The 22,655-nt window shown below is 24.0% G+C and overlaps 2 protein-coding genes across 7 annotated transcripts in view; one reads left to right on the top strand and one right to left on the bottom strand.

Moving 5' to 3' along the window:
* Positions 1-22,655, top strand: part of LOC126903653 (frequenin-1) — a 73,617-nt gene that overhangs the window by 20,838 nt on the left and 30,124 nt on the right. For all 3 annotated transcript variants that reach the window (XM_050682005.1, XM_050682006.1, XM_050682004.1), the window contains 3 exons: positions 1,978-2,026; positions 3,435-3,524; positions 18,275-18,353. In XM_050682005.1, coding sequence (XP_050537962.1) covers positions 1,978-2,026; positions 3,435-3,524; positions 18,275-18,353 — 218 coding nt within the window. The remainder of the gene's footprint in view (positions 1-1,977; positions 2,027-3,434; positions 3,525-18,274; positions 18,354-22,655) is intronic.
* LOC126903646 (polyglutamylase complex subunit TTLL1-like) overlaps positions 1-22,655 on the bottom strand; it is a 43,600-nt gene that overhangs the window by 12,115 nt on the left and 8,830 nt on the right. Inside the window, exon 1 of one of the 4 annotated variants that reach the window (XM_050681993.1) lies at positions 2,672-2,736. The exons of 1 other annotated variant lie outside the window; for it this stretch is intronic. In XM_050681993.1, coding sequence (XP_050537950.1) covers positions 2,672-2,710 — 39 coding nt within the window. In that variant the 5' untranslated portion in view covers positions 2,711-2,736. Of the gene's footprint in view, positions 1-2,671; positions 2,737-16,022; positions 16,164-22,002; positions 22,023-22,655 lie in introns of those variants that run through there. 2 more of the 4 variants (XR_007703545.1, XR_007703546.1) reach the window with 2 other exon arrangements.

Genomic DNA, 22,655 nt, shown 5'->3' with positions numbered 1-22,655 from the left:
GTATTAAATTCTTTTAACTCAATAAGTATTTTCCTAAAGTTATTATCGACCCACCAATATTTTTTATAAGAAAAGATCTGAATAATGGTAATTTTTAAATAAAAATGTATAGAAAAATAAATATATTTTTCCCTTACTATAAAGACAAATAATAAAAATATAATTTTAACAAAATTCAAGAATGTATAAATTATTAAAAAAAAAAAATTGCAACGAATTATTAATTATATCGAAATAATAGAGTATTCAGTTGAAGATGTTTTTTCAGAAACAATTACAAAAGACTGTATGAGTTCTTATTGTGAAAAATATAAATATGAAAAACATATGAATCATAATTAATGTTTTAAAACAAAGATACCCAAAATTACTTCTTGTACTTTACTTAGTGTAAAAAATATATTAATGCTTAGAAAAAATTAAGACGAAAATTTTTCGGTTAGTCAATTAGATGATTTTATAACTTTTTTTTGTTTTAACAAATTTAAAGTCAAATCAAAATAATTTTTAGTAGACGAATTTCCAAGGTTAACTGTTTTTCGAAGAAATAAATTGTCTTAGAATTTAATTGAAATTTTAGTCATAAGTATACATAAACATCAGTTCTTAACATTTATATTTTGTTCTTAAAAATTATACTTACTTAACCATTATTAAAAACTTAAGTAACTTTTTGCTTTGGTTTAATTAAATATAAATGTACATAATTTAATATAACATTGAACGTAACATCTAAATGAGTATTAAATCAGTATTTCTAATGTAAAATACACCTGCTTTGCTAAAACTTAACCTAGCGCACTACTGTGAGCTCAGATTAAAAAAAAAAGAAACAAATAAGTAAATATTCAATATGAATTTAAGTGGTGTGTGATTTAAAAAGTTATTTCGGTTGAACTAATTTTATCGCTAATTCCTGTGTCAACAAAGTGGTAGTTTGTGCTATCTTAATTAAAACTTTTTAATCGGCAGAAATCATAAGTCATCTAAGTGAAAGTTATACATCGCAGAGAATAATTTTTTCCCGTAACGCGCCTATAAAAATTGTTAAAATCTAATTATTTTGAAGAACTGTTAACATCTCTACAACTATAATGTTGTGGTTCAGTGTAATTCCAATAATAAAATAACTTTATGATGGTGTCATAGGTAGTTTCTTTGGTAAATTTAGGATATAATCAGTTGTCACGCAAAATGATTATTATTAGTAATGCCAACTGATAATTTCATAAAAAAACCTACTGCTGTAATATTACTTTTTTTTTTGTTCGTTGTTTTCATATTTGTTCGTCATTATACTTCATTGTTACCTGGATACTAAATGTATTCATACCTTTAATGGTTGACAGTATTTTCCAAACGGCAGTAAATGTTTCTTGACATTATGCTTTTTCAAAGCTATAAATTTACCTAACTTTTAGTAGTTCATAAGATGACTGTAAAAACTGAATTTTTTTTTTTCTTTCATTCCTTGAAAACAAATAGAAATGAACTTGTGGTCGTTGGCTTGTGATAATACCACAATTTTACTCGACATTGTAACAGGCTTTTGAGCTTTAGTTTACTCACTATTATCTTTTATTGTCTACATGTTGGTTAAGTTAATTGTACTAACAGCTTTTTGCCTGATATCCACTACGTCATTGCATTGTCTGCTTAACTCTGCGGTTCATATATGTACGTGGGTAGTGATTACAAGTTGATGGATTGTAATTCTCCGACTGTTATTATGATAATTGATAACAGTCTACCGACTATCTAAGTGTAAAACATAATTGGGCGATACGTTTATTGCAAATGGAAAATGTCGCCGCCTCGTTGCAACTTTTTCAGTTTGTCACGACGTCAACTACCCCTTCTTACTGTTCATTAAATGTATTTTTATATTTATGTATTTTTTACGTGTTTTGTGGCATGTTTTTTATTATTATTCGAAACACTATAATAATATATCACATTTGTGTATTATGTTCGCAGGCATAAAGGATTTCTAAAGGATTGCCCAAACGGATTGCTCACCGAACAAGTAAGCAATGTTCCAAATAATTGTATGCTAATACTACAGCAAATTAAAAAGTGGACACTTAAGACCGTATTAAGTGTGAAAACCGTGTTTAAATAACAATAATCTTATGCCCAGTTTAATTTATCACAGCATTCAATTTTTAATCGTTACTAAAAAATGTAATGTGTGATCTAAACAAATATCACATATGAACACTCGGAAAACTTTTAAAAAATGTTTAATATAAAATCATAATGAAGAAATTTATGCTTACTTTTTTTACTATTAATTAAAATTCTATATTAAAGAAATTATGAGTCGTGATCGTGCTAAAAATCATTTACTTAAAAAGACCGACAATATCATTATTTTATGTGATATTATTCATAATTTTTATGTTCTTTGGTTTAACAGCATTATGAATAATAAACGAATTAATGTTGGTAATGAAGTGAATAGGTTTTAGCTTAAAAAACATTACTATATTCAGTACTAGTACTCAGTAAAAATCAAACACAGGCCACAGTAACTTTATAAATAACAGATTCTCAAATTTACCATTACTTAAATAAATATTTACTTAGATAATACTTCTATTGTTATATAATGACCGTGTTATTAAAAACCATTTATAAAACTTTACTTATTAAAAAAACTCTATTTTACTTTTAATAAGTTATTATTTGTTTTCCTGTCCTTAATCATTCTAAATATATTGACTTAACTTGAAAACTTAAAGATAAATCCATGAACGGAAAAATAATTTTTATGTGTACAAGATATACACTCACATTTTACTACTTCATTTTATCTGTAATCATAAACAATATATTTGTGATAAAATTTCAATAAAAATATACACAACGTAAGATACATGGAAATATATTCAAATTAAATTCAGTCACTAAAAATAAAAATAAAGATGTAAGATGTATGAAATTGTAATATATGCTTAAACGTATACATATTAAGGTTTTGTAAAAAAGCATAAAATTAAATTTCAAAAGATTGTTCGACAATTAAAATAATGTAGTTGTCAATAACAATATATGTTGTCATACTTCTGTTTTTAAAACGGGTTTGAGCACTTACTATATTTTTAAAAGTTCCCAAATTATACATTGTCCAGAATAAGAATATATTAAATTTAAAATGAAATATTTCAAAACAAAAATGAAAGTGATTTGTAGGGCAGATATTTTACCATTGGTTTTTTTCTAACAAACAATGGAACTAGAGCAGTTAACCGAGACTAAAAGAGTATTTTTCCGTTTCACATAAATATATATTTCAAAAGTTAGGAAACCCATTTGAAATCGATTTGTTTGTAATATCTTTTCTTGTTTTGTGTAAAGTTTGTATTTCAATTAGCTTAATGTATTTTTATAAAAATAGAATTATATTTAATGCGTCTATAAATATTTTTTAGGGCTTCATAAAAATTTACAGACAGTTTTTCCCTCAAGGAGATCCGACAAAATTTGCCTCGCTTGTATTCAGAGTATTTGACGAGAACAAAGTAAGTAATTTATTATAGTAGATACTAAAGTTAGCCAAATTTATTACCTTAATATGTATTTTACGAATAAAGAAACACCATCACAATGTGTAAGAAAATTAACTATTGGAATTCCTATTTATTATTCATGTTGTTGTTGTATACTGTTGTTTAGACTGTGATTAAACATATAAATTTTGTAGTCGCTGGAAAAATGGATATTGCCGGTTACTTAATTAACTTGTTCACTTAATTAATATAAGTCAAAAATATCCTAAAAGCAGTTGCACATAATAAATATTAAACTCAAAATAATAAAATCAAATAACAATAGACTCTTTGTAATCTGACGATAATCCGGTACCCAGTAATCCATCTATTATTCTTCAATGTAATAACCATATAAATACTATGGCATATGACGAACATGACTGATAAAGTCTAGATGAGCCTAAACAATTTTTGAATTTAATTCAATTAATGTACATACGATGTGTATTAATTTCAAATGTTTATGTGTAACCGGGGACTTGTTAGCCTGAGTGCAAATCATGGAAAGTACTTACTATTCGTGGGCGCAAACCGAATTAATGAGAGTCTGCCGTAAATAAAGAATTAAATTAATAAATAAGTATTCACACACATTACGGACCTTTTGAAGCATTCGTTAATAATTTAATATTTATTTGTTCATGGAACAACGTTCCGACTACAGCTGAGCTAACCTTAGCGCATGTATTTAAGGCGGAATACGGTGGAGATGGACGGTGACAGAGGTTAAATAACACCCGACTTTGTTATTAATACAAATATGTTAATATTTTGTATTAATAAAATAATAATAACAATAAAGATATACATAGCAAACAGAAATACTTACATTATTATTAAAAGTTACACTAGACTAATTAATTTTGAAATATAAAGTATCTCATGCCTGTTGCAAGCTCATTCGCATAGTTTATTGGATCTCTAAAGTTGAGTTTTAGTATCATTTTTCAAAAATAAGCTGACTTATACTTCATTCAAGCTGCTGTGAGGGATAATGTTTCCATGTTAAGTTATATAGACTACCTCTAACTCAAGGTAGCAGCTTCCAAGTGGTTAATTTTTTAGTACCCATAGAACAATAAAGAATTGTGTCGAGAATTCCCGTCGAGTGATTTTATGATTACCCTCAGTTATAAGGGCAAGTACTACGACAATGAATCGTAAATAAGATGATTTAAATACATAAGGGTTACATGAAGTTTCATGATATATATAATACATATTGTGATCTACAGTTTCCGCATTACACGCACGAGCAAATAAAAATCATTTTAAATCTTATACATTATACTTAAATAACACGTTATATTTATTGGCAGAGTGAACAATTGCAAAAGATAACAAAGATATTCGTAGGAATTGATGTGTTACATATGTTATCATTTTTATTATAAAAAATTATATAAACGTCCAAGAGTAACACAAAATGTATGATGAATAGTAATTCATTTATAAGAAAAACTTAGTTTGTAAAATGTGTAATAACTTTTGTCACATTGTTTAAGCGTAAAATTTCCTTTTTGCTAACGATTTTCTCATAAAAGCATTCTTATGATGGCTAATCTTTCTATCTTTTTGTTTAATGGACCATGAAATTCTAGATTGAATTAATCTCGGATCGTAAGCATCCTCGTTCTCTTTTTCTATTGGAACTAACTGATCTTTTGTAGATATCATTTCAAACATTTTAAGCGTACTTAAAATCTATTACAGTATTAAAGTTTATATGAAAAAAAATCATTTTCGTTTGAGTGCACTATGAAGATCCAAAGGATAATTACTGCTTTTCAATGTTACATTATGTTTCGTTTATGGCATTACCTATTATGAACTCAAAGTAAAGTGAATCAAGAATAGATCAATGTAATTTATATAGCAAGATATTTATTTATTTTTCTTGATGAATATTTTATTTACTTTTAAAAAATAGGAACAATTCAGAGCTTTGTTCAAAAAATATTTCAAAAATATTTTTGAACTACTTTTCAAATTAAAAATTGTCGGTTTTTTACATTTAATCTTGAGTTTATTTTTTATATTTAAAAAATGAAATAATTCTCAAGAAAATTATATTTTTTAAGACACTGTTTTTAGTTAGAATTTATGTAGGGAAACAATTATTATATTAAAAAAGTGATTTTGATACGCTAATATTACTTTAAACTTAATATATAGCCTTATAACTCAATATATTATTTAACGTCATTTACAAATTTGGTTATTTTTAAATTAACTAACAGATAATCCAATTACTTTTTGAATTGAAAAGATTTGAATTATTTACTAATTTATCTAGACCAAAGTAACGGTTAATCTAATTATTGTTTTGTAAAACGAAAATCTTTTTATATTGTAGATGAAAGTCACCAATGTATTAAATTCGTTTTTTATTGATTACTAAGGAAATGATTTATACGTGATTTAATTGGGTTCGTTTTAATATCGTAAAAAAAATCACGTTGTTAAATTTTATGAGTCAATTACAGTTGAATGTAATATTCCAATAAAAACATGATAAATATATCTATGTAGCACATAACTATACTACTTTTATCGTTTAATTGGTATATGTAAAAAATAAAACATTACAGCTAAATTACTATGGGGTTTGTTTTAAGTGAAGAGATGAATAGGTAGATATAAATTATGATCACACGTGCATTTGATATAAAACACGAAACATTTAAAATTCACGTTTCCATTAGTGCTAGTTTTTTACTGTTTTAACACATATTTCATAATTTCTTTGCTACAAAAAGAGACACGTCAGATTAATAATTGAAAAATCATAAAAGTTCTGTCAAATAATTCTCTAGAAACATTTCAAACAAACACATTAAATTTAAGAACGGTCGCATAATATTTAAATTATAAAATATTTTTTCTTCATAACGACAAACTGTGTACGCTGCGCTGTTTGGTCGCAATACAAGAAATTAAAAATAACAATGCCCTCTTTATTATAGAAACCAGCAGGGTTTCCCCATTTGTTTACTTAAAAAATCCTAACGAAGAAAAAATGAAAGTATTTTAGCCTTTAGACCTGTGGTTAACAAATAACATTATGTCACAAGTGTGCTTTTTATTTTTAAAATTAAAATTTATTTTAAGTTTTAGAATAATGTTCTTGTTGATACGGTTTGAACCGTCTGAGTAATTTCTAATGTAATTCTGGTGTAATAAAAAAATATCAAAAGCCAAAGTTATTCACCGTTTTTATTTTATTTTCTCATAAACAGTTTTAACGTTCTAAAATTCCATTTGTATCGAACCGATGCATTGTATTCCATGATGTGTACTAGATTTTCGGACACTTTTAATATTCTCTAAAATTCTTTTTGCATAAAAAAAAAAACTGTGTAGGTTTAAAAAATAACTCTGTGCAACTGATATTTACGTGTAGAACCCTTAAGCATGAAGGTACGTCGATCTAAATTACATTTATCCACAAAATAAGTACGTTTAAAGTAAATGAAAAATCTGATAGGATTTTTTTTCTTATTTGTTATGAAGTTACCACAAGTTTCTTCCCTCTTGCTTTTATAAAATGAGTAATAATGGAATATACTAGAATCATATCCCCCCCAAGAACACTATAGAGTCGCAAGGGAATACGCCACTAACGCCAAAGAGCCCGTCGGAGAGATAAATAATTGTTTAAAAAAAGTCTACAGATAATACGCATTTATAGTTGATTAACTGTTGCTAATAGCATAAACTTTTCCGTGTAATATTACAATGTTTACGTCATGAGTAGTTTTCTAGTTGATTTGCCATATATCATTGACCAGTGTAACACAACAATAATAATAAGTTTTATGATTGGAAAAATGTAAAAATATAGTTGTCTTTTGAAAGTGAAAACCTCGCCACTTTTATTGTATTGTCATACTACACTGCCGCCAACGCACAAGAATTATTACCAGTCATTTTGGGGTGAAACATTTCAAAAACTTATGTGCACTTAGATGCCTGAATTTTATAGCTATAAAGTTTTATTGTTTTGAACTAATGTGGAATTCTTAATTCACGACCTTTGAAATATTTTTAAATTGTAAACCACTTAAAACACATTTTTAACAAGTCCTCAATTCGTTGTTAATTACATCGCAATTTTATTTCTATTTTTCCCTCAATAAAATTGCGTGAGACATATGCTTTTCAACATTTTGTGTTAACATTAAAACTTGAGTATTCTGAAATGGTTAAATTAAACTCATTTAAAAATCAACTTCGTTTAGACTTTCTGTGTTAATTTCCTTCTATTATATAAATCACTAATTAACAAGTAAACAATCTGACAAAAATCTATTAAAACATTTACAAGCCCAACCTTAACTAGTGTACAACAATTACACTTTTGGTCATTCTATCTTCTATACTTAATACTGAGCGTCATTGTAACTTATTTTCATTGAAATCAAAATGTTTATTTAATGATGCATGTTTTATTTTTTTCATTAAAAAGGGTTTTGTCGATAGGCCCGGAATACCTCTCTCAAGTTCATAATATTTTTCATGTTAAACACCAAAATAAAAACTATGATATCAATAGCCCCATGAATCGTATGTTAATTATTTATAATATATTAAATTATTATGATTTTTGTTTTGATAACTATCTGAAATTCAAATTGTGTACCAAAAATGTATAGTATTTCATACTATTCGTGAAATGTTTTATCTTTTGTTATATTTAAACTAATTTAACTCTCTTTAGGTGTATCATATTGTACTCTTTGCTCCTCTGCAAGGTATTAGTTTATAAAATTAATAAAATGAGTTTTAAAACGGCGTTCTATGCAAAGTAAAATATTTCACATTGTATTACACATAATCTAACATTAATTTCAATAATTATAAACAAATTCATAACTGAAAATATGCTTATATCATAATGCAATTCTTTTCATATTTTTCAAACAAAAAATAGGAACAAAAGGTTTATATTATAATGTTATTATAGGGACAAATATTTTTGCGATAAAATGTCAGTCATCATATAGTTTCATAAAATGAAATACGAACCTCATTTTAATTTTATTCATTTGTAACGTCCTTTTTAAAAGTTACTGCTTATGTCAAATAGGACAGAAAACTTAACTTATATAGATCAGTGCAACAGAATCAAAACACGGTATCTTCGCACTAAGGTATGACACGAGCTAGGTAGGCCGCCTTTATTTATTTATTTTAATTGAAATGAACGTTCAATGCGTTATAAAAAAGTGAATAGGTTTAGACTTTATCTTCGGAAATATAAAAACCAGAAGATGTTATTATCTGTGCTGCGAGACTATTATAAACCTTCCCTAGATAATCAGTTAACAGAACCCTGTAAAGCTTATTTTAAACCATTTTTCAATTTTTATTTTTTATAAATTGAGTGATACTTATGAAATATCTTAACGCTATTTTCTTTGATTTACCAATGTTCCAAAAATAATTATTTTTTACCTAGTTATTATTAAAAATTGTATATTGAATTGTTAGTTTTTCGGTTTATACAAACTGATAACTTGTACAAATTATTTCACTTTTTATAAATTATTTATAAACCACATAGCTGCCTTTAGTTTAATTTGTTTAAGTATAATTATTATATCTGATAATCATAATATTGTGGCTTCTCCGACAAGAAAACGATTTTCATGTACTTTAAAGATAATCTTGTTGTAACACTATTACTATTTAGTCGAACATAAAATACCAACACTGTTCATTCCGTCGATTAATCCTCGTATTTGTCTCTCATAACCCAAGACTTGGAACTCTCATTAATTATAATCTCTCATGGATACAATTTTTCGAGTTATCCAACTTCAATTATAATAATTTTAACTTATTACTTAAAAGGTAATCCAATTATTAAGTGTAATTTAAAATAATACCGATATTGGTCTTGCATATATGAAATACCTATGTATTTATTACATAAATTTTAAAGTTACATTTAAGCAATTAATATTCAAGTTTAATTTTATTTGGAAAAAAGTAATGATTCTTTCCAGAGTTGTCATATTTTTAACACTGCTTGTTTAAAACACCATAAACATCAAAATTTACATTGGTCTTAGGGACGTTTTAAATTGTTTATTTATGTTTTAAACAGATTTAAAAAAAACATGTTTTGAACAACCCTGTTCTATTTATATTCAGAACTTTATTTATTCATGACAAATAACATATATTACTTAGGTATTTAACAGCTATAGATCTTGAAAAAACATAATCAATAATTTAAAAAAATATTTCTATATTTTTTAATTTAACTGTCATATCAATAACTTGTATTTCTAAATAGTCAAAAAAATTGTTATAATAAAAATAAAATATTGAAATTATGAAATTGATGCATAAAATACAACAACACATTTAACTATCCTTATGTAACAAAATTTTAAATCTACAGAATGATCTATTAAAGATAAGATGTATATTTTTGATGGGAAACTATAAAAAATATTAAATTTTTATAGGGGAAAATATTGTTTGATTCAAAACAATTCTGAAATAATATGTAGTCAAATATATTTTTTAATTCTTTCAGAGGTGAAAATCCTAACTTTAATTTTCTCAAACAGGATTCTCATTAAAGAAAATTAAAGTTTATTTTTATAATAGAAAAGATGAAAAAAATTATTTAACTACATATTATTACAGAGTTTTTTCAATCAAACAATATTTTCCTTTGAGAAAATAAAAAATATTCAATAGTCTCCAAGAAAATTAATATCTTATCCTTAATCGATGACTATTTAATCGCAGCCTATATATTGATAAACTGTGTTACTATTTTAGATAATTTTGGTGGAAGTTTACTTTCATAAATATATAATATATTATACAAATTTTATCAAACGCTGGATCATTTTGACATTGTTTTCACTTCGGATGAGTTGAATTACTTGAATATTCAAACTTTACCATACGTGTAGTTTCTGTCAGTAATGATAAGGCTTTAAATAGTGAAATGATTGATCCGATATAGTTATACAAATATCAGAAATGAATTAATACAAGGAGAATTCTTTAACATTTTATGAACAATTGTTAGTTTTTTCCTAAGAAAAGCATTTTTTTTTGATGATTTTTGTGAAAACTTGCAAAATTGATAAATAATCGTTTGTTTTTCTCTACTAAAATTTCTTGTTTTTTTTTTCAATTGCGCAATGTAAAATTACTTTTAAACGAATAGTTATAATTTTATTTAACATAGTATTATAATAAAAAATATCATTGAGGATTACTATAAATACAATAATTCTACGTTTATTTTCATAATTTATACTCGATTGGCGTCGAAAATCTTTTTACAATTCCAAATGGCGAAACTGAACAAAGAAAAATAAAACTTCACGTGGCTTGTCTAACTTGAAAATTGAGTGGACAATTGTAACACTTATCAATTGCATCACGTATTTTTTGATAACCAAGTACAAAAACGCAGACAATCATTACTAATACTAAATATGGTTCAGTCGTTCTTCAATTTAAAATGCAATCACATTTCATCTGCAAATTTAAGATCATTTTTTTTTTGTTGTTGTTGCATAGCTTCGTATTTTCCTGACATGAAGACTCAGAAATAATTGTTATTAAAGTGTATAAATTGAGTAAAATAGGACTTTAAAATGACTCCGGTAAAATGTTTTCGGTGTATAATTTAAACCACTAACAATGCTGTTATTCTGAATCGGTTAATAGAACCCTATTTCTGAACTATCAAAACATATATACTCAGACATATTAACTTTAACGTACTGTAAAATATTAATAATGGAAAAACATTGAGATAAACTTTAGGAAAAACACATCTGTGTGTTACTGTGCATTCCCTAAGGAATTTTATGATGTGGTTTAATTAATATAAACAATGTGTTTTAATTAATAATTATCATTTCTGTCAAATTAATTTATTTTGTCGTTTTTACAATTTAGTAATTTTATTTCCTTATGAATGCTGATTTTACAATGACATGATTCTAATTTTAAGATTTTACTACAATAGTTATATATTGGTCATTTTCTTAGTTAGATTGTTATCTAAAAAATAAGCTAGTTAATTATATATGTTAATATGAAAAAAATTAAGTTTACACCCTTATGAGGTATAAGGAATGAACATAAAAAATACTTAATCATAGATAAATCGAGAAAAACATATATAAAAAAAATTATCGTTATTTTTATTTTATCGAAATACTACTGGTTTATTAAATATGTACATATATGTTTCTATTAAAAAACTTAGGTTAATACTATTTAAGAAAGGAAAAAATAGGGATAGGAACTTTTTTATTTTTTTTAAAAATTATAGAACATAAAATACGATTAACTATCATTGTTAAACAATTACCCTGTGTATATTTGTATAACTTCTTACAATTAACAAAGATATTAATATACAGATATTTCAAAAATTCTACTAAATGAAAGTTTATAGATTCAAACATCAAAAAATTTACTTAAGCTACTGAATATAATGGAATATTTAAGTTTTAAAACTTCAATTGATGTATGTCTAAACATTTTATAACAATTTCATATCAACAGTTCCGAATTTTATCATTTATTTCATTTGTCGAAACTATATAATAGTATTTTACTTATCTATCAGTTATATTCATAATGTATAATTCATATTGTACAGATTTTTAATAATGATTACACGTGTAATAACTTTTTGAATAACTACTCTTAATGCTTGATCATTTCGCAGCCTTTTGAAAAAGTCTTTTTCTATTTGTATATTGTATAAAAAAATAAAAAGTGTGTCTTTAAGCAATATTTGTCTTGTGAATTACTTACATTGTCAAGTGTCTTTTAAGGTGGCATGGTATTTGTACGTTGATATTTAACATATTTTATCATGATCAGTGTCTTGTAGGAGTTGCCTGCTTTATTTTTATTACAGTGAGTATATACTGGCACTTTTACTTGTTATGTGTACTCATACAATATCCTTATTTCAGTATTTATGCGGTAAAATTTTTCATCACAAATGGATAAGAGTATCTATAGATACATAATATTGAGTGATAAATGTTTATCGTATGACTACTTTGTAAAACTGAATGGATTCAACTCTTTTTTACCTCGAATAAACCTTTCTTAGAATCTTACCAATCATAAAAGTTAACTAAGTTGTACAAGGAGAACTTTTTAAATCAAAGAAAAAATATTGTACACTTATAAAATATTGTTGGTATTACAAAAAAAAATGAACGTAAAATATTTTACCAATAATTAATATTTTTTTTAATGTATACAATATTATATTTTAAAGTTTTACTTCAAGTAAAAAAATTGTGGTAAGCTTTATATCAACAAAAACATTTAATTGAGCGTTAATCCATAGAGAATTTTACAAAATAAAAATAAATACAATCTATACACTATTTTATATGAAAATAGTTATCATTCAAATTATTCGCTGTATTAAAATAGCTACATAAACAAGCGAGTATTTTTTAGTAAAATGGGATTTGTACGTTAGCATAAAAGTTACGAAGTTAGTATAACAAATAATCTGTGTTTGTAAGTTACATTGAATTTTCGAGAAATTATTTTTTTAACTTTTGGGTTTAATGTCATTAAAACTTGGTAAAAGTAAGCTGATAAACTTTTCTACGAATCGATACTATTTTTATGTGCGAAATCATTTGCACGGAAGATTACACAATTATAAAATAATTTTACGAAATGTTATATTATTTAATTATGAATATATAAAACTCTTTTTACTTTATTTTATTTTACCGATAACACAGATGATATCATTAGGTTGGTTACATTTTAAATAGGAAATTTACATTTTAAATACTTTATTTTTGTTAGCATTTTTTAACAGTGAAACATATAAGTATAAAGAACATTTTTATTAATTTATAAGTTTATTATATGAAATAAAATAAATCTTCACAGTGTACATAATATATACTGTAATTTATATTCAGATCTTAGATCTGTTTATAATTTGTCATAATAAATTTGTTTTACAATTTTAAAGATCAATAAATTTTTAATTGCCCGATAACCAGATGAGTTACCCTAAACCATCCAAGAAGTTTTAAATAAATATTTAAAAGCCACATAGAATCTATTTTAACAACTCAATAATTCAGTAACGTTCTAGTCATGTTTTTTAACGTCGTAATATATTTTAATGCATAACATTTTATGTTAATCACATAACATCATTTGTATTTCAAATTATGAAATTAAACTTAAACCGCTTGCAAAAAGATTAAATCTTGTATCCAACAAGAGTAATTTAAAAGCAAAATTTTCCGACTGAATTTATCTCACTTACATTTAGTAGGTATAAAATGAATGATTAAAACAAGCTTGACATGCTAGTTTTAATTTCACTACAGTATAATAAAATTAACCATAGCTTTATTTTAAAAATGTTTATTAAGTTATATCTTTAATATGACATTTTGACTAAAAGAAAACAAATATTAACATTTTAAACTTATTAATAAGAGAAATAGGGAATAATATAGAATCATACGAATGCGTACTTAATTAATTATTACTTTAAAAACAAAACTGGAATAGAACCTTTTTAATTTTATAAAGCGATAGTAAAATTATAATTATATTTTCATTAAGAACTTACTTTTAGCTCCTGCATTTTATACTATTACTTTTTCTTTAAATTGTAATAAAACCACTATAACAGTTTCATAAAAGACCATCATTTTCTTTCCAATAATTATTTTAAAGTAACTTAATAGAGATAAAACATAATAAATATAATCATAACACTTAAAGAAAATAAAACAATATCAGTTAACGATGACACAAATAAATGATGAAACAGTTAAAGATTTTATTTTGGTGGAGAATGATAGTGTAAAAAAAAGAAACTTGAATCAATGTGTATCATTATAATTTTGTAGAAAAACACCATCTTACTAAAAACATAATATAATATATCCTTTCATATGCCTCAAAGGGGTTGACCTAAAACACTCAAAATTTACAACACTTCTAATTTTCACATAAAACAAAGTGCGGAGTACTCCTATCGAGTTCTAAAAGTTGGTCAAATAAAGACCACCCTAATACTCATAATTATATTTGTAATTTTATAATTAAATCAATTAGGATTAATTTCATAAATAATAAGTTTACTCAATTTTATTATTCTTTAAATCTATTTTATCTAACATTAATCAACCTAACCGTGAGACAAGTATTTTATTTTTAAGTTAATTTCGTAGTACAAGTTTATACAAATAGAACTTAATTGAAGACACAAATAAAATCTAAAATTTATTCTCCGGAAGCTGGAGTGATGTTACCTCGGCTTCCATAACGTTTTTTATGACTAAAATAAGGAGTTCGTACAGATTTTATAAAGTGCCATGTAAGTTCATATAATTTAATTTCTTTAAACAATTTTATTTGCAGTAAAAATGTATATTAAATATTTAATTGTAAACATGAAATTTTATACAATGATTATTCGAGTATTAGCATTCTATATTTATTTAATTCATCTGAAAAAGTAAGTTTGTTGTTATTTTTCAACTAATTGACTAAACTAAATAGACATATAATGACTTGAAAAATTATAAATTATAAGTTAGTTTTGTATTGTGATGTTATTTTGTAGCATGTAATCACTATTGCTTGCCATTGATTTTTAATGCTTAACGGGAAAACGAATTACTTTATTATGAGTGTTGGCGTAAGTTATATAAATAAATCATCAATCAAATTTTTTTAATACATTTTTATTTTTAAATTAACGCTTGTAATGAGATACACAATGAATACCGATAATAATATATTCGCATATTGAATACTATTGAAAGTTCTACAGGTTTGCAATTTTATCCATGTCATATAATACACACTTAATATGTATATGGGATTAATTTTTAGGCTTTGTATCACGTGGTTAAATTTTAAACATACAAAATGAATATATCAATAAATAACACTGAAAATTTATTGATTTTAGAAATGTTATTAAAAGTTCACTGAACTTATAGAACACTGATTACGTCAATAAATTTCAAGTATTTAAAAACAAGTATTAATAAATATTTACTGTCTACAATTTTCGTAGGAACCTAAAATTGTCTGATTAAACTTGTAAATTTTCTGTTAAATTATTTTTAGCGTTGTACACATATTTTTGATAGTAGCTCAGTCTATTTTTTGTAAATGGCGCACATTTTTAAATTAACAAATTAATATAATCTGGTTATAAAAGTAACCTTTTATATAAACAGGATATGGAAGTAAACAGCGATGTGGTGATGTTTGTGTCATGTTGTTGTCGATATTTAAAAGTCAATTGATGAGAGTACCATGGCGACGGCTGAAGAAAGTCCGCTACGCCGTTGTCGCCATAGATTTTTAGTATAATTCACTTTTGCAGCGAAGAATGTAATATATAGCCGTTGTTGACTAAAAATAACACCAGAAACGGAGCATACATACAAAACACTGTTGTTACTTTATGAAATTATTTTTGGGACCCGCGTTAGAGTTTACCTATATTTTACGTGTTTCTCATTGTGGAACAGTAAAGGCTTAACAATCAAAGTTTCTCGAAGTTAACACGTTCTTCCTTACTTACAAAGCCTTAAATGTAAAATAAAAAACATTACCAAAACCTCTCCAATTAATATTTACAAAAAATTAATGATTATACACAAAATTATGATGTAATTATAATCCACATACTGTAATCTGTTAATCAGATTATAAAATTCACATTGAAAAACTCGTCTAGTGATATAATGTCACGTTTTTAGCTCACGATTAATTCTTGTTTGTCAGTCACGTGTACCACAAAAATATTTAGTAAATTTAACGATCTTACATATTTTGATTTGTTTACAATTTATATTATTTATTTTCTAGTAAATTTATTAATTAAAAATTTCTTGTTAGTGAATAACTATAAATTCATAGCTAAATTTATTAGCTAAATAATAATTTAATTTATTTTAATTAATAAGTACATTATAGCGTGTAATTTAAATTTTTTTAATGTTGACTTGGGGTAAAAGTCCAACTTGTTTTTCTAAAAGAATACATTTTATACTTATTTTAAATTAAATAAGTTTATATATTACTCAATTAAACTTACATAATTTGTACTACTTTTTAATTGCCTTATTTACTAAAAAATATTATTTTTTGAGAAACAAATTGTATTTCTAAATGGTTAGATCTTTTTTTACTCATTATAATTAACTATTATGATATTGAATTTCTAATTACTAAATTTAATAAATTTTGTCATTATTTTGTATTTTCGTGTAAAAAAACCTGGTTAAACAGTTTTTAATTTTTTAATTAATTGTTAAAACTTTCAGAATACTAACTAAAATCTTATCCTATCAATAAGAAAACGCTTTTATTTATGATTTTATTTCAGTTCATTACTTCATAGAATTCTAATCTCACTATTTTTACTTAATTTGTTTTTTTTATAGTTTACGTAGCTAAAAAAAGTGTTCAGGAAGTAAGAAATCTGGTAAATTGTAACAAACAATGAGAACAATAGAAACTCGTTTCCTTACTTACTGAACCTCTACATAAGATTTAACAATAATGTCAACGTTAAATATGTTGAAATGATCTGTCATTAAAAGATCTATGATAATATACGAAATTAATACATGTGTAGTAAAAAGTTATGGTTCAATATTTTTAACAATTAAAAATAATACATTAGTTAATTTTTATAAAAAAAAAAAAATGTTTTATTTTTGTGTGATTAATCAACAAAAATTACAGACATATCAAATCACGTTTTAGATATTACTATAATAGCGGTTCATTATTATGACACACATGTGTTCACATCATATATAAAGTGATGACATTGAACTGCTGGTCAAGTTTTTTAAAGTAAACATTGTGTTATGATATATAATATTCAGATAATTATAAATAATTTATTCATGATTTTCATTGAGTATTTAAATTTGAACAACAGTTTATAGAATATATAGATTATTATTATTATCTGTATGTTCTATACTACCTTAGTCTTAATGGCATTGCAGTAAACATAAACTGACATCAATTTCATAATGAAATTATTGTGTTTCTGAGTAATATAACTTATTTTATTTTCTGTACATATTTTGTGTTAAAAGTATTATTTTTTTCTTTTTCTCTAGAGAAAAATAGACCTATTATATATTACAGTTAATGTTTTTACATTATAATTTAAGACCAAAAATTATTTAAAAAACAAGATACTGAAAAAAGTTACCATTGCAAAATAATTTAAGAATAAAAAGAGTACTACTCCAGAGATATAACTTGGGGACAATTTATATTACAGCTTTAAAGAAGTTTCAAGTTAGACACAATTTTATTTATAGTAAAAAAAATCATCTTTTAGAGAGTTTTTTTTTTCAACTTAACTCAGGCACCTGTTGTTATACAATTGTATTACATTATAAGATAATTTTAATGAAATGTATGTTTATGAACAGTCCAATGAATTCTATTTTCATCATAAATACCTTGAGATGTTTTTTTACAAGTAATTTTCCTATTCACTTAAAAAATATAGGCAATAAGACGCCGAAATAAATAAAGACATATTACATAATCAAATCTCTTCATATTAATATTAAAATTTACTTAATTGAATTTCTTTTTCAAAATTATTAAGTAATTTTTCTTAAGTCAAATAAAACAAAAGTTTTAATTAAAGATTTTTTTTTCAGGATGGCTCAATAGAGTTTGAAGAATTCATCAAAGCATTATCAGTAACGTCTAGAGGAAATTTGGATGAAAAACTGCACTGTAAGAAAAACATTTTTTTTCTTTTCTCTCTTCAATAATAGTTTTTAGTTTTTGCTCAGTTATTTTAATTTATTATTAGTACAATAAAATAATATAATATATAAACATTCGTTATATTTAATTTAAATTACTGGTAATTCAAATGACATAATTAATATAATTGTACTTTTATTTCATAATTTAGCTAATAAATGTAAAGTTATAAAATTGAATAGACTGTCCATTGTCATATTTCAATTTAATCACAAATAATCTTAATTTTTTTCAAATAATATATTGAAACTGAATATCTTAATAAATAAGTTGTTAAATATGATTTTCTTGGCGACTATTAATATTGACCATGTAAAATAATCTTTTTATTCAATTTTATAATATATATTTCTCAGCGTTTAGAATAAAATGTGTTAATCACATAATGTCAGACAATTAAAAATAACATTTATGAATACAAATGGAACTAAAGTTTTAAGTAGTAAATTTTTGTTGAACTTTCGTTAGTTAAACATATTTTTGAAGTAATGTGTTTTATTTGAAGCCACACAAACTTTTTTTTATTATTATAGAATAAAATACAGTTTGAGTAACTCGATAGATAGTTAGCTCAATTAAATTAATTATATGTGTAGTTAAAATATAAATAATTTACATTTATTTCAATACACTATGATTATAATGGTTAACCAATTTTAATAGTTTTTGTTTAGCAACCTTAATTATTAAGAAGCCAAGTTAATTTTACTGTGCTAATAAAGACAAATAAAAAATAATATAAGTTTTATTACAGAAAGAACTTAACTTGAAATATAATAACGTTAAAAATATTTCAACACTCAAATTAAAAACTATTTGTACTTGAAAACATTTGCAATTTTTAATTACAAATTCAACTATTTAATAAAATAAAAATTAATCTAAACAGTTAATTAATTTTAACAATTGATAAATCATAAAAAATAACAGTGATATATTTATGTTAATAAAATTTTCTTCATTATATTATTAATAATGCCAAAAAAAATTAAAATATTTTTGATGTTTTTTATTTCGTTTATTACTAAGCAATGTAATGTAAGGTATAAAATATGCTCAATATGAACTTAGTTATCACTAGTCAACTTTAAGTTTATTGGTAGTATGCATTGATGGTAATTCTGAGAAAAATTATTTAATAATATTATTTGACGGTAAACATAAAAACTAAAATCTACACATAAAAAAATTTCTTTAAAACTTAAAAATTTTATAAAAAATAAATTCAAAATTTCAAATTCATCTTAACATAATTTATAAGAACTGGAAAAATGAAATACTAACTTATCCATTTTCAAAAGTTTAAAAATTTTAACCTTTAGAAAACAAATAAAATTAAATGATATTCATAATACAATAAAATATAAATGAAATTTGTGTCTACGAGAAAAAATAAGTTAACAAATATTAAACTTCCCTGATAGCATTTTTTTAAAAGTAATATTAATATAGTAATTATTTTATGTTACTATAACATAATATTAATCTTATAGTAATATTATTAACAGTCGATATTTTTTAAAAATTTTATCTGTGTCGTTTTTATGTATAGCATAACGGACGTTTAAATGCAGTTGTTATCATGACATACCTATTGAGCAATCATTCTAAACAAATCTTAAAATCAGTTTTAGAAGATCCATGAATATTTTTCCAATTTTGTTTTACTAGAAGGAATGTAACCAAACTATTATAACTTGAAACACACTTTACTTATGAAGAGAAAACTTTAATTTTTTTTAATATAGCTAGGAAGATGCTTATAAATGAAAATGTGTAAAGTAAATATTGAATAATTCATTCGAAAATTTAAATGAAAATTCTTTACTTAAGTTTGAACGCTGAAAATATGTACGCAAAAAGTTTCAAAAATGAATTTTAATACAAAAATATGAATACAATGATATTAACATGATCCAAAATTAGAAAAAGTTCATTTCTTAATAAAAAATTATAAAGCATGCAAAAAAAGTGCGCTATAAATGTATATTTTAATTCAATGATGTATGAATCGAAATTTATACTTAATGAGCATTGCCCTAGAGAATTAAAAAAAATATTCTAATGCTACAAATTCCTGACTATAATTAAGACTCTTAACATGAAATAAAAATTACATTTATAATTTTTAAGTAATCATCTAAATAAGCTAGTACATCTATATATGTTTTGTTGAAATTTTGTACTTTCGAGTTCAGTTATTTACTCTATCGAGTTATTGCCTTAAAGATTTTAAAATTGAAGAATGTTTTTTATATCAGTTAATCGCATAGTTTTACGAGCTAATAATGTTTTAATGATGTATTATTGATTACATAAATATTTATTAACTTGTATTGATTATTTAATTTATCACACAGCTCTATGAAAATCTTACTTTTATGTATATTTTATCGTCGAATTGAAAAAAAAATATCTTAAGGTTGTAGCCGTATAACCAAAAGAATTTAAAATTAAAAAAGTGTTGTTTTAATGACATGCTGCGTTGTAACAAACTTGTCATGCATTTGACTTAAAACACACGTATACTTCTAGTAAATAATAAATATTGAATTTGGACAGAACAATTATCCCATTTAAATACATTGCTAAAATTTAAAAATCAAAATCTCAAAATATCAGTTTTAATAATTATTTTAGCATTTATAATCTTTATATATTTCTATAAATGTTGTTAAGCACATGTTGAAAGGATAAATGGTGGTAAAGTTTTATTAAATATTTCTCTTAACAATAAATATGGTAAAATAAAAAAAGTTTTAAATTAATGTTTAATTTCTATAGATGTATTTTGATCACTTTAATTTGATAATCATTTATTTTATCGCGAGTAGTCATGTCATCTCTTTTTCGTTTTCATTGAATACTTTTTAAATAACGGTTTAAAAAGTTTGTTGATCCTGATTAGCCTTTTAATAACTACCCATCTATATGAGCAATTAATTAGTTTTACTAAAACTTTGACATTATTCTGCAAAGCTATAGTAGAAAATTAAATTATTTACCTCTCAAAAGCATTTTGAAGTTAACCATAAAAAACTTTGAATTATAATTCAAGTGAAATCGAGTTGGTTTTGGTTATATGTAAATCAATATTATCAGTAAAAACATTTATATTCTGGTGAAAGTAGACAAACAATTTAGTAAATTTTTTCTTGCGATTATTTAGTGATTTACTCAATAAATGTAAAAGATATTTTTATTTTTATGTTAAAAATATTTATCTTAAATTCAAACAGATATATAACAAGAACAATATTAAATTAATATAATGAAAATCATTATAAAATAAAAATTTAGATAGGATACATAAAAATGTCACATGGTTATAATTTTATATTGTTTGAAAACTAATCACGGAAAAAATTACACTACATTTAAGAGTTATGATATCTTTTTAATTATATCCGTGAACTTTTTCAATTAAATTACATTTGGTTTCTGGTTTAATTACAAGACTGTGACTCAAATTCAAAAGTTAATACATCACATAAATAGATTTTTAAGATTTTTAACACATTTTATATAATAGAATATTCTTTGTCAAAAAATGTTGAATAAATTTATTAGTATGGCTTGTTTTTCATTTCAAAAATAACAGTTTTCATAAGGCACCATTGAAAAGTTTTTGTTGTGCTGAAAAATTACTGAAAGTAATTTTAGCTTTATGGTAATTAGCTTTAGAAAAATAGCTACAGAAATTATTTTTCAAAAACTTGTTTTTATAAACGCATTTCGAATAAAATTAAAAATGTACCAAAGTATTTATATTTTTACATAAAATGAACATTTATTGAATTATATTTACATAAGTTTATAAACAATTTAAAAATAGGGAAGTAATTTCGTGTTATACGAGAGATTCAATAACTAAATTTTTAGTTATCTTTGGAATCAATTTGATCATTTGTTGTTTGAACCAACTTCTACTATTTTAAATAACTTTTTTTAAGATCATACTTCAATATAAAAATACATTATAAAATATATACATCCATTGACAGTACAATATATATTTTTTTTTACACTGGAGGCAATATTTTGAACTCGCATTTATGAATTTAAAAGTATTGATCATAATTTTACACATACTCGGTTGCTATTATGGCCATTGTAAATGTCTTGAATACAATAATATTTTTGAAGATCAATTGGGTGTAATAACAGTTACGTTATGAAACGAAAATGATGTTAAGTAGAATATTACACGAACAAGTGCAAATAGAGATATGGTTCTAGTCACGTTTTTCGTTTAAGTGCGGATCGAAC

Source organism: Daktulosphaira vitifoliae, unplaced genomic scaffold, assembly GCF_025091365.1.
Source record: "Daktulosphaira vitifoliae isolate Bord-2020 unplaced genomic scaffold, ASM2509136v1 Scaffold_4, whole genome shotgun sequence".
Lineage (NCBI taxonomy): Eukaryota > Metazoa > Arthropoda > Insecta > Hemiptera > Phylloxeridae > Daktulosphaira > Daktulosphaira vitifoliae.
The sequence above is the reverse complement of the archived record's forward strand: the minus strand, read 5'-3'. Positions and strand labels throughout refer to the sequence as shown.